The following is a 12,837-nucleotide window of genomic DNA, read 5'->3' as shown; positions in this document are numbered from 1 at the left end:
CAGCTGTCAAGCCACTCCCTAGCAACTAAACAGAGTACCCTAGCAACCATTTAGCAATAACTATATCTCTGCACCAGAAAATCAGAGAGACTTCTGGGTTCATTTATTTCAATCAGGATGGCAAGGAGACTTGATAAGTATCACTATGGTAACTGCCTAGCAACCACATGGGGTTACCCTAGCAACCGAGTAACAAATCACATATCTCTGCACCAGAAAATCAGAGAGACTTCTGGGTTGATTTATTTCAATCAGGATGGCAAGGAGACTTGATAAGTATCACTATGGTAACTGCCTAGCAACCACATGGGGTTACCTTAGCAACCGAGTAACAAATCACATATCTCTGCATCAGAAAAACGTAGAGACTTCCGGATTGACTTATTTCAATCAGGATGGCAAGGAGACTTCATTAGTATCACTATGGTAACTGCCTAGCAACCAGATGGGGTTACCCTAGCAACCGAGTAACAAATCACATATCTCTGCACCAGATAATCGTAGAGACTTCTGGGTTGATTTATTTCAATCAGGATGTCAAGGAGACTTGACAAGTATCACTATGGTAACTGCCTAGCAACCACATTGGGTTACCCTAGCAACCGAGTAACAAATCACATATCTCTGACCCAGAAAATCGTAGAGACTTCTGGGTTGGTTTATTTCAATCAGGATGTCAAGAAGACTTGATAATTATCACTATGGTGACTGCCTAACAACCAGATGGGGTTACCCTAGCAACCGAGTAACAAATCACATATCTCTGCACCAGAAAATCAGAGAGACTTCTGGGTTGATTTATTTCAATCAGGATGGCAAGGAGACTTGATAAGTATCACTATGGTAACTGCCTAGCAACCACATGGGGTTACCTTAGCAACCGAGTAACAAATCACATATCTCTGCATCAGAAAACGTAGAGACATCCGGATTGACTTATTTCAATCAGGATGGCAAGGACACTTCATTAGTATCACTAAGGCAACTGCCTAGCAACCAGATGGGGTTACCCTAGCAACCGAGTAACAAATCAAATATCTCTGCACCAGAAAATCATAGAGACTTCTGGGTTGATTTATTTCAATCAGGATGTCAATGAGACTTGATAAGTATCACTATGGTAACTGTCTAGCAACCACATTGGGTTACCCTAGCAACCGAGTAACAAATCACATATCTCTGGACCAGAAAATCGTAGAGACTTCTGGGTTGGTTTATTTCAATCAGGATGTCAAGAACACTTGATAAGTATCACTATGGTGACTGCCTAACAACCAGATGGGGATACCCTAGCAACCGAGTAACAAATCACATATCTCTGCAACAGAAAATCGTAGAGACTTCTGGGTTGATTTATTTCAATCAGGATGGCAAGAAGACTTGATAAGTATCACTATGGTAACTGCCTAGCAACCATATGGGGTTACCCTAGCAACCGAGTAACAAATCACATATCTCTGCAACAGAACAACATAAAGACTTCTGGCTTTGTTCATGGGACTCAGGGTAGCAAGGATCAATCAATCAATCAATCAATCAATCAATCAATCAATCATCTATCTATCTATCTATCTGAGGGTCAATATCTATCTATCTATCTATCTATCTATCTATCTATCGGTCTCTCTGTCTGTCTGTTGTCTATCTATCTATCTTAGGGTCAATGTCTATCTATCTATCGATCTATCTATCTATCTGAGGGTAAATATCTATCTATCTATCTCTCTATCTATCTGAGTGTCTGTCTATCTATCTATCTATCTGAGGGTAAATATCTATCTATCTATCTCTCTATCTATCTGAGTGTCTGTCTATCTATCTATCTATCTATCTATCTATCTATCTATCTATCTATCTATCTATCTATCTATCTAGCAACTAAGTTAAACTTTAAACTACTTTAAACTATAAACTACTTTAAACTAATTTAAACTAAACTAATTTAAACTATAAACTACTTTAAACTATAAACTACTTTAAACTAATTTAAACTAATTTAAACTACAAACTAATTTAAACTATAAACTACTTTAAACTAATTTAAACTTCAAACTACTTTAAACTTCTTCAAACTTTCTGGTCCAAACTTTCACAAGCCAACTTAAAGTTTGTCTCGACAAACTTTTTTTTCTAGTTATTATTATTATTATTATTATTATTCTGAGACTAAAATTACCAAGACTAACTCCTCCTAGAGCTTTTAAGCTACATGCACCAAACTCGGCACAGACCTTCAGACTAATCCCGAATAGTGTGCTATATCTTTTCTAACTGATCGGACTTACGGTTTTCCCACAGCGGATGATCAAAAACTGGAAAAATTCCTTTGACTTAACATTGCGGAATGTTCAGAAATTTAAATCCAAACTGACATTTTCACACACACAGACAAAAAGGGCCCGTCAGCCCTGCATCTCTCCCTCTCTCTCTCCCTCAGAGGATTTATTTTATCAAGCAGCCAAAAAGTAATGACCTAAAATCTTCATAGCCACACGCTAAAACATGCTAAAAACGTGCTAGCATTATGCTAACACATGTTAGTATCGCCTAGCAAAGTGCTAAAACATGCTAAAAACGTGCTAGCATCATGCTAACACATGCTAGCATCGCCTAGCGAAGTGCAAAAACATGCTAAAAACGTGCTAGCATCATGCTAACACATGCTAGCATCGCCTAGCGAAGTGCTAAAACATGCTAAAAATGTGCTAGCATCATGCTAACACATGCTAGCATCGCCTAGCGAAGTGCTAAAAAATGCTAAAAACGTGCTAGCATCATGCTAACACATGCTAGCACTGCCTAGCGAAGTGCTAAAAAATGCTAAAATCGTGCTAGCATCATGCTAACACATGTTAGCATCGCCTAGTGAAGTGCTAAAACATGCTAAAAATGTGCTAGCATCATGCTAACACATGCTAGCATTGCCTAGCGAAGTGCTAGAAAATGCTAAAAACATGCTAGCATCATGCTAACACATGCTAGCATCGCCTAGCGAAGTGCTAAAAAATGCTAAAATTGTGCTAGCATCATGCTAACACATGCTAAAACATGCTAAAAACATGCTAGCATCATGCTAACATATGTTAGCATCACCTAGCGAAGTGCTAAAACATGCTAAAAACGTGCTAACATCATGCTAACACATGCTAGCATCGCCAAGTGAAGTGTCAAAAGATGCTAAAAACGTGCTAGCATCATGCTAACACATGCTAGTATGACCTAGCGAAGTACTAAAAAATGCTAAAAACGTGCTAGCATCTATCTGTCTGTCTATCTATCTATCTATCTATCTGAGGGTCAATATCTATCTATCTATCTATCTATCTATCTATCTATCTATCTATCTATCTATCTATCTATCTATCTATCTATCTATCTATTTGAGGGTCAATATCTATCTATCTATCTATCTATCTATCTATCTATCTATCTATCTATCTAGCAACTAAGTTAAACTTTTAACTACTTTAAACTACAAACTATTTTAAACTTTAAACTAATTTAAACTTTAAACTCATTTAAACTATAAACTACTTTAAACTTCAAACTACTTTAAACAATAAACTACTTTAAAATTCAAACTAATTTAAACTTTAGACTACTTTAAACTTTGAACTAATTTAATCTTCAAACTACTTTAAAATTCAAACTAATTTAAACTTTAGACTAATTTAAACTTTAAACTAATTTAAACTATAAACTACTTTAAAATTCAAACTAATTTAAACTTTAGACTAATTTAAACTTTAAACTAATTTAAACTATAAACTAATTTAAACTTCAAACTACTTTAAACTTCAAACTACTTTAAACTTCAAACTTTCTGGTCCAAACTTTCACAAGCCAACTTAAAGTTAGTCTCGACAAACTTTTTCTAGTTAAGTTGGCTTGTGAGAGCCAACTTACTAAAATTCTATTTAAACTTATTATTATTATTATTAAGTTGGCTTGTGAGAGCCAACTTACTGAAATCCTACTTAAACTTATTATTATACCGATTCTTCTTATTCTTCTTAGCGGTGAAATTTCGGTATCTAACTCCTCCTAGAGCTTTTAAGCTACAGGCACCAAACTCGGCACAGACCTTCAGACTAATCCCGAATAGTGTGCTATATCTTTTCTAACTGATCGGACTTACGGTTTTCCTAAAAATGACGATCAAACTCGGAAAAAACTCCCATTGACTTAACATTGCGGAATGTTCAGAAATTTAAATCCCAACTGACATTTTCACACACACAGACAAAAAGGGCCCGTCAGCCCTGCATCTCTCCCTCTCTCTCTCCCTCAGAGGATTTCTTTTATCAAGCAGCCAAAAAGTAATGACCTAAAATCTTCCTAGCCACACGCTAAAACATGCTAAAAACGTGCTAGCATCTATCTGAGGGTCAATATCTATCTATCTATCTATCTATCTATCTATCTATCTATCTATCTATCTATCTATCTATCTATCTATCTATCTATCTATCTAGCAACTAAGTTAAACTTTTTTAACACTACACTGTAGAACTGGCTCATTAGAGTCATTAATTTGGGAATCAGACTACACTGGTCACACTGTATGTTTCACACTGTAGATTCAAAAGAACTGGCTCATTAGACTCATTAATTTGGGAATCAGACTACATTGGTCACACTGTATGTTTCACACTGTAGATTCAAAAGAACCGGCTCATTAGAGTCATTAATTTGGGAATCAGACTACACTGGTCACACTGTATGTTTCACACTGTAGATTCAAAAGAACCGGCTCATTAGAGTCATTCATTTGGGAATCAGACTACACTGGTCACACTGTATGTTTCACATTGTAGATTCAAAAGAACTGGCTTATTAGAGTCATTCATTTGGAATCAGACTACACTGGTCACACTGTATGTTTCACACTGTAGATTCAAAAGAACCGGCTCATAAGAGTCATTAATTTGGGAATCAGACTACACTGGTCACACTGTATGTTTCACATTGTAGATTCAAAAGAACCGGCTCATTAGAGTCATTCATTTGGGAATCAGACTACACTGGTCACACTGTATGTTTCAAACTGTAGATTCAAAAGAACCGGCTCATTAGAGTCATTCATTTGGGAATCAGATTACACTGGTCACACTGTATGTTTCACACTGTAGAGTCAAAAGAACCGGCTCATTAGAGTAATTTGTTTGGGAATCAGTCTACACTGGTCACACTGTATGTTTCACACTGTAGATTCAAAAGAACTGGCTCATTAGAGTCATTAATATTGTAATCAGATTACACTGGTCACACTGTATGTTTCACATTGTAGATTCAAAAGAACCGGCTCATTAGAGTCATTAATTTGGTAATCAGATTACACTGGTCACACTGTATGTTTCACATTTTAGATTCAAAAGAACTGGCTCATTAGAGTCATTAATTTGGGAATCAGACTACACTGGTCACACTGTATGTTTCACACTAGATTCAAAAGAACCGGCTCAATAGAGTCATTAATTTGGGAATCAGACTACACTGGTCACACTGTATGTTTCACACTGTAGATTCAAAAGAACCGGCTCATTAGAGTCATTTGTTTGGGAATCAGTCTACACTGGTAACACATGCTAGCATTGCCTATCGAAGTGCTAAAACATGCTAAAAATGTGCTAGCATCATGCTAACACATGCTAGCATCGCCTAGCGAAGTGCTAAAACATGCTAAAAACATGCTAGCATCATGCTAACACATGTTAGCATCGCCTAGCGAAGTGTTAAAACATGCTAAAAACGTGCTAGCATCATGCTAACACATGCTAGCATCGCCAAGCGAAGTGCTAAAAGATGCTAAAAACGTGCTAGCATCTATCTGTCTGTCTATCTATCTATCTAGCTATCTATCTATCTATCTGAGGGTCAATATCTATCTATCTATGTATCTATTTGAGGGTCAATATCTATCTATCTATCTATCTATCTATCTATCTATCTATCTATCTATCTATCTATCTATCTATCTATTTGAGGGTCAATATCTATCTATCTATCTATCTGAGGGTAAATATCTATCTATCTATATCTATCTATCTATCTGAGGGTAAATATCTATCTATCTATCTATCTATCTATCTATCTATCTATCTATCTATCTATCTATCTATCTATCTATCTATCTATCTATCTATCTATCTATCTATCTATCTATCTATCTGAGTGTCTATCTATCTATCTATCTATCTATCTATCTATCTATCTATCTATCTATCTATCTATCTATCTATCTATCTATCTATCTGAGTGTCTATCTATCTATCTATCTGAGTGTCTATCTATCTATCTATCTATCTATCTATCTATCTATCTATCTATCTATCTATCTATCTATCTATCTATCTATCTATCTATCTATCTATCTATCTAGCAACTAAGTTAATCTTTTAACTACTTTAAACTACAAACTACTTTAAACTTTAAACTAATTTAAAATTTAAATTTAAATTAATCATGCTAGCATCGCTAGGCGATGCTAGCATGTTTATGGAGTGGTGGTGGCGTAGTGGCTAAAGCACAGGGCTGTTAATCAGAAGGTCCAGGTTCTAACCCCATGGCCACAACCATTGTGTCCTTGAGCAAGGCACTTCACTCCAGGTTGTTCCGGGGGGATTGTCCCTGTAATAATTGCACTGTAAGTCGCTTTGGATAAAAGCGTCTGCCAAATGCATAAATGTAAATGTAAACTCATTTAAACTTCAAACTACTTTAAACTATAAACTACTTTAAAATTCAAACTAATTTACACTTTAAACTATAAACTACTTTAAACTTCTTCAAACTTTCTGGTCCAAACTTTCACAAGCCAACTTAAAGTTTGTCTCGACTAACTTTTTTTTCTAGTTCTTATTATTACTGTCTATTGTGACTTTGAGCCAGACGACCCCTCCATTGCAAAGCAATGCCAGAGAGGAGAAATCCAAGAACTCCAGTCTATTTAAATCAGACTGCTACTGTTGCGGTCCAATCCCCCCAAGCTCCCCCTTCTCTTATCATTTTGCGAGTGCGATGATAACACTGGCTTGGATCAGCAATCAGTGTTGTGAATAACTGTGACGGTGTGGTTCAATGTCAGTGCGCACATGCACATATCTCTACTCTGATTATAAAAGACACATGTGCTGAATCCGTAATAAGTTGCCATTTCTCATTAAGATGTTCTAGACCTCTGATGTCCGAGTATCTGCGCACCATAGATATGCTGAGCTGCTATAGATATCATGAGTTTATTTTAAACCAAAATGTATATGTGCAGTTGTGCGTTGTGAGTGAGCACTTTAAATGCTGTGTCTAATGTTAAAGGATACACTGAGTTCTGCTAAGTACTCGGTTGCCGTGGAGCCAGAGTTCCACCTGTCCATCTCTCGTCTCGTTGACTGACAGATGTTTTGCTCCTTTATATGGAGGGGGGGTTCTTCTCCCCTTTAGCCATGTCTATCCCATACTCTATCTGCCCATCTATCGCAATCTGTAGCTCGCCTGTAGAGCTGATATCATCAACCCGACCAAAGTAAAGAAACTTAGGGCAGAGAGAGAGAGAGAGAGAGAGAGAGAGAGAGAGCGAGAGCGAGAGAGAGAGAGAGGTAGAAGAAGACAGAGTACTAAAACAGAGGTACTGAGTTAAAAAGAGAAATAAGAAAACGTTTTAAGGAGGCTTGAACAGGCCTGCTGGGAGTGAATGTAGTTGCCATGGATAACTTCTTGCGGGATAAGGACCTCTGGATTGTGGGCAGTGTTTGTTTAGTTGCATCTATCCTATGGAGACGATTTTGGAATTTGTTTACATACAAGAAGAAAAGAGACAATACACCAGAAAGGGCATCTATTGACATACAGGTAAACTCATTTACATGTTCAATTCTTCTTGCAGTACTGACTATATATATTGGAAAATCAATTGTCATTGTCATGAGATACTGATATTCAAGAATAGGAGGGACCAAATGTAAAACTTTAAGAATCTGTCAATGAAAAACCCATATTGATAGATTAATACTCTGAGATGTATCCACCGTTATGTCTACGGTTGTTACGGCCCTGCAGCCAATTGCAACAAACACCTTAAGTTAAGAAAACTCTCAGTAATAATACCCTTATTATTATTATTTTTGTGTTCAATCACAAGTTCTCATTTTACATTATAGTGAGGATTCACAAATTAAACTGAATCGCTGACTTTTTTAAATTCTATCAGACTTTACTAAATCAAGTTGGTTTGGATTATTATTCTTGGAAGTTTCAGTATGACAGTTTCAGAATAAGGAAGGTACAGTATTACAAATGACTTGCATCGCTATACAAGGTTTAAATTAGATGAATTCTGTGCTGATTATATATATATATATATATATATATATATATATATATATATATATATATATATATTACCCATATACACAGTGCATTCAGAAAGTATTCAGACCCCTTCATTTTCTTCAAATTTTGTTATTTTGCAGCCTTATGCTAAAATGCTTAAATTTCCTTTCCACATCAATCCATACCCCATAATAACAAAGCCAACCCAGATTTTTGATACGTTTGCAAATTTATTCAAAAGAAAAATGAAAACATCACTTTGACATAAGCATTCAGACCCTTAACTCAGTACTTGAAGCACCTTTGGCAGCGATTACAACCTACAGTTTTTTTGTATGATGCAACAAGCTTTGCACTCCTAGATTTGGGGATTTTCTGCCATTCTTCTCTGCAGATCGTATCAAGCTCTGTCAGGTTGGATGGGGACCGTCGGTTGACAGCTATATTTAGGTCTCTCCAGAGATGTTCGTTGTGTTCAAGTCTGGGCTCTGGCTGGGCCACTCAATGACATTCACAGAGTTGCCCCTAAGCCACTCTTGTGTTCTCTTGGCTGTGTGTTTAGGATCATTGTCCTGTTGGAAGGTGAATCTTCGGCCCAGTCTGAGGTCCTGAGAACTCTGGACCAGGTTTTCATTAAGGATATCTCTGTATTTTGCAGTGTTCAGCTTTCCTTCAACCCCGACCAGTCCCCCAGTTCCTGCCGCTGAAAAACACCCCCACAGCATGATGCTACCACCACCACGCTTCACGGTCGGGATGGTATTGCATAGGTGATGAGCGGTGCCTGGCTTCCTCCAGACATGACACTTGGAATTGAGGCCAAACAGTTCAATTTTCATTTCATCGGATTAGAGAACCTTGTTTCTAACATTCTTAAGAGTCCTTTAGGTGCTTTTTTATGTGTCTTGAACTGAGAAGAGGCTACTCTGCCATAAAGCCCAGATCGGTGGAGAGTTTCAGTGATAGTTGTCCTTCTGCAAGTTTCTCCCAGCTCCACACATGGTCTCTGGAGCTCATCCAGAGTGACCATCGGGTTCTTGGTCACCTCTCTTATCAAGGCCCTTCTCACCTGATTGCTCAGTTTGGCCAGATGGTCAGCTCTAGGAAGAGTCCTGGTTGTTCCAAACTTCTTCCATTTAAGAATTATATAGGCCATAGTGCTCTTGGGAAATTTCAATGCAGCCAAATTTTTTTTTGTAGCCTTCCAAGATCTGTGCCTCGACACAATCCTGTCTCTGAGCTCTGCAAGTAGTTCCTTTAAACTGTTGGCTTGGTTTTTGTTCTAATATGCATTTTCAGCTGTGGGATCTTATATAGACAGGTGTGTACATTTTCAAATCATGTCCAATCAATGGAATGTGCCACAGGTGACTCCAATCAAATTGTACAAACATCTCAAAGATGATCGAGAGAAATGGAATACACCTGAGCTAAATTTAAAGTGTCATAGCAAAGGGTCTGAATACTAATGTCAATCTGATATATCAGTTTTTATTTTTAATAAATTTGCAAAGTTATCAAAAATGTGGGTTTTGCTTTGTCATTATTGGGTATGGAGTGTAGATTGATGCAAAAAAATAAATAATTTAAAGCATTTTAGCATAAGGCTGCAACAAAAGAAATTAAAAAGTGAAGGGGACTGAATACTTTCTGAATGCACTGTGTGTGTATATATATATATATATATATATATATATATATATATATATATATATATATATATAATACACACACACACACACACACACACACACACACACACACACTGGTGGCCAAAAGTTTGGAATAATGCAAAAATTTTGCTTTTATGGAAATAAATAGGTACTTTTATTCACGAAAGTGGCATTCAACAGATCACAGTATATAATCAAGACATTAATCACGTGAAAAATTACTAAATTTAAAAAACAAATTCAGAACTTCTTCAAAGATTTCTCATCAAAAAATTATCTGCATGCAGCAATGACAGCTTTGCAGATCTTTGGTATTCCACCTGTCAGTTTGTCCAGATACTCATGTGACATTCCACCCCATGCTTCCTGTAGCACTTACCATAGATGTGGCTGTGTTGTCGGGCACTTCTCACGCACCTTACAGTCTAGCGGATCAATTGGGTTAAGATCCTTAACACTCTTTTTCAAATATCTGTTGTCAAATGTCTGTTTCTTTGTCTACTCTAAACTTTTCTTTTGGTTTTTCTTTTTCAAAAGTGGCTTTTTCATTGCAATTCTCCCATAATTCCTGCACCCCTGAGTCTTCTCTTTACTGTTGTACATGAAGCTGGTGTTGAGTGGGTAGAATTCAATGAAGCTGTCAGCTGAGGACATGTGAGGTGTCTATTTCTCAAACTAGAGAGTCTGATGTACTTATCCTCTTGTTTAGTTGTCCATCTGGCCATTCACATCTCTTTCTGTCCTTGTTAGAGCCAGTTGTCCTTTGACTTTGAAGACTGTAGTGTACACCTTTGAATGAAATCTTCAGTTTTTTGGCAATTTCAAGCATTGTATAGACTTCATTCCTCAAAACAATGGTTGACTGATGAGTTTCTAGAGAAAGCTGTTTTGTTTGTTGTTGACATTTCTGACCTAATATTGACATTAAGACATGCCAATATATTGCATAATGTGGCAACTCAAAAACAAACACAAAGTGCTTCATTTAATGAACCAAATATCTTTCAGCTGTGTTTGGTATAATGGCAAGTGATTTTCTAGTACCAAATTAGCAATATAGCATGAGTACTGGCTGCTGGAAATGGGGCCTGTCTCGATTTTATCAAAAATGCCTTTTTTCAAATAGTCATGATGTTGTTTTTTACAACTGTAATGTACAGACTATAATTTGTGATCATTTGAATGCCACTTTTGTGAATTAAAGGAACAATTTCCTTCCAAAACAGCAAAATCTGTACATTATTCCAAACTTTTGGCGCCAGTGTATACTGTGCAATATACTGTATATATATATATATATATATATATATATATATATATATATATATATATATATATATACATACATAGTGTAGAATAGCATCATTTGGTGACACAATGTGCTTCTTGTATTTAAGTTTATGGATATTGAGAGTTGTGGTATTAGTACATAATCATACAATTTTATGATACATACAAAATCAATAAATGTGCTCAATTTTCAATCTGAGCAGTTTGCAGCAACATAGAAAAGAGTGAATGTAAATAATATGGACTGTGATTGTCATCCATTGTCTTCCTTTTTATGCTAGATTTAACTGTTGTAATTTAAATGATCTTAAATTGGCATGTGTCTTAAAAACACATATTAGTGTTGCTTGTATAGTGCATGAGGTCATTATAAACTTTATAAGTGACTCATAAGTGGCTGTTTTATAGTTCTGGCATTAGATTACCTATAAACCCTCTACTAGAAATACTGTTTTGCTTGACTCTACTCCACTAATCAGGTCTTTCTGATTAACAGTATTTCTTTCAAACAGCAAATAACAAACATCATTCCATTAAAGACATTAACAAATCTGATTTTGTCCTTAAAACTTGGATGTAAAGCTTGGAAATGTGTTGTATTGGTAAAAATCTTTAAGTATGATTCAACTCTTCTTGTTTCTCAGTCAGACAGATCACCTCCTAAGGAGGTGAGGAATATGGAGATGGAATTGTTTCATATTAACATACAAATGGAAAGAGGTTCACAAATAGAAAGTTGGTTCTCACTGGGAAAAAAGATGGCAATAACCAATTAGTCAGTTATCACTGTCAGAACATGATGCTGTGTTTTAGAAAGTAAACCTGTAATAATACCTCCTAAAACATTCACACAAAAGTGATAAAATGCTCAATTCTAATAAATATGACCTTACAACTGCTTTTATTAAATACATTAACATAATGTGAAACAAAATTAAAGCCATAGCATATCATCTAATATGATTCATGTCTGTACTACTGATCTATTGTAATGTCTGTTTGGATCTGCCATGTAACATTAAGAGTAAAGGTTTTGACGACACATTTCAGTAAAGAAACTTGGTTAAAATTAAAATAGCAGACTCATACATTCAGTCAGATTAGCTATAAAGCTAATGATCAGGACACTCTACAAATGGTCAATTTTCCTCTGTCGACATTTAACAAGACACTACACAAGTTTATAACCGAGAGAAAATTATGCAAACTTTAAATCACAGTATTCCTCTGTTGACATCCGTTAAGCCTTGGAGCTTATTTGTATGTGCTTGATTCCATGCTCATGAGAGCTGTGACTCTGATCCTGCCCTGATAGTAAAACAAAGCATTATTGGTTGAAGATAGAAAGTGCTACGATTAATGTGGCCGTTATCTGATTGGCTTGAGTAGACGATGGGTGGAGTCCACCTATTTGTTGATTTGTGTGCACATCTTGATGCTAGATTTGTTTCAAAATTGACAAACGCATGTAGCAATCCGCAAATGCACAGGAAGCGATCCACAAATAAATGCGTTCGATTCACAATTGAATGCTGGACAGAGTTGT

At 36.2% G+C, this 12,837-nt stretch overlaps 1 protein-coding gene across 3 annotated transcripts in view; it reads left to right on the top strand.

Moving 5' to 3' along the window:
• The window catches only part of mylk4b (myosin light chain kinase family, member 4b), a 76,416-nt gene that overhangs the window by 32,261 nt on the left and 31,318 nt on the right, over positions 1–12,837 (top strand). Inside the window, exon 1 of one of the 3 annotated variants that reach the window (XM_052098970.1) lies at positions 7,702–7,848. The exons of the other annotated variants lie outside the window; for them this stretch is intronic. Coding sequence (XP_051954930.1) covers positions 7,702–7,848 — 147 coding nt within the window. Of the gene's footprint in view, positions 1–7,701; positions 7,849–12,837 lie in introns of those variants that run through there. 3 annotated transcript variants of the gene reach the window in all.

Source organism: Xyrauchen texanus, chromosome 30 (assembly GCF_025860055.1).
Source record: "Xyrauchen texanus isolate HMW12.3.18 chromosome 30, RBS_HiC_50CHRs, whole genome shotgun sequence".
NCBI lineage: Eukaryota > Metazoa > Chordata > Actinopteri > Cypriniformes > Catostomidae > Xyrauchen > Xyrauchen texanus.
This window is presented reverse-complemented; position numbering and strand designations above follow the sequence as displayed.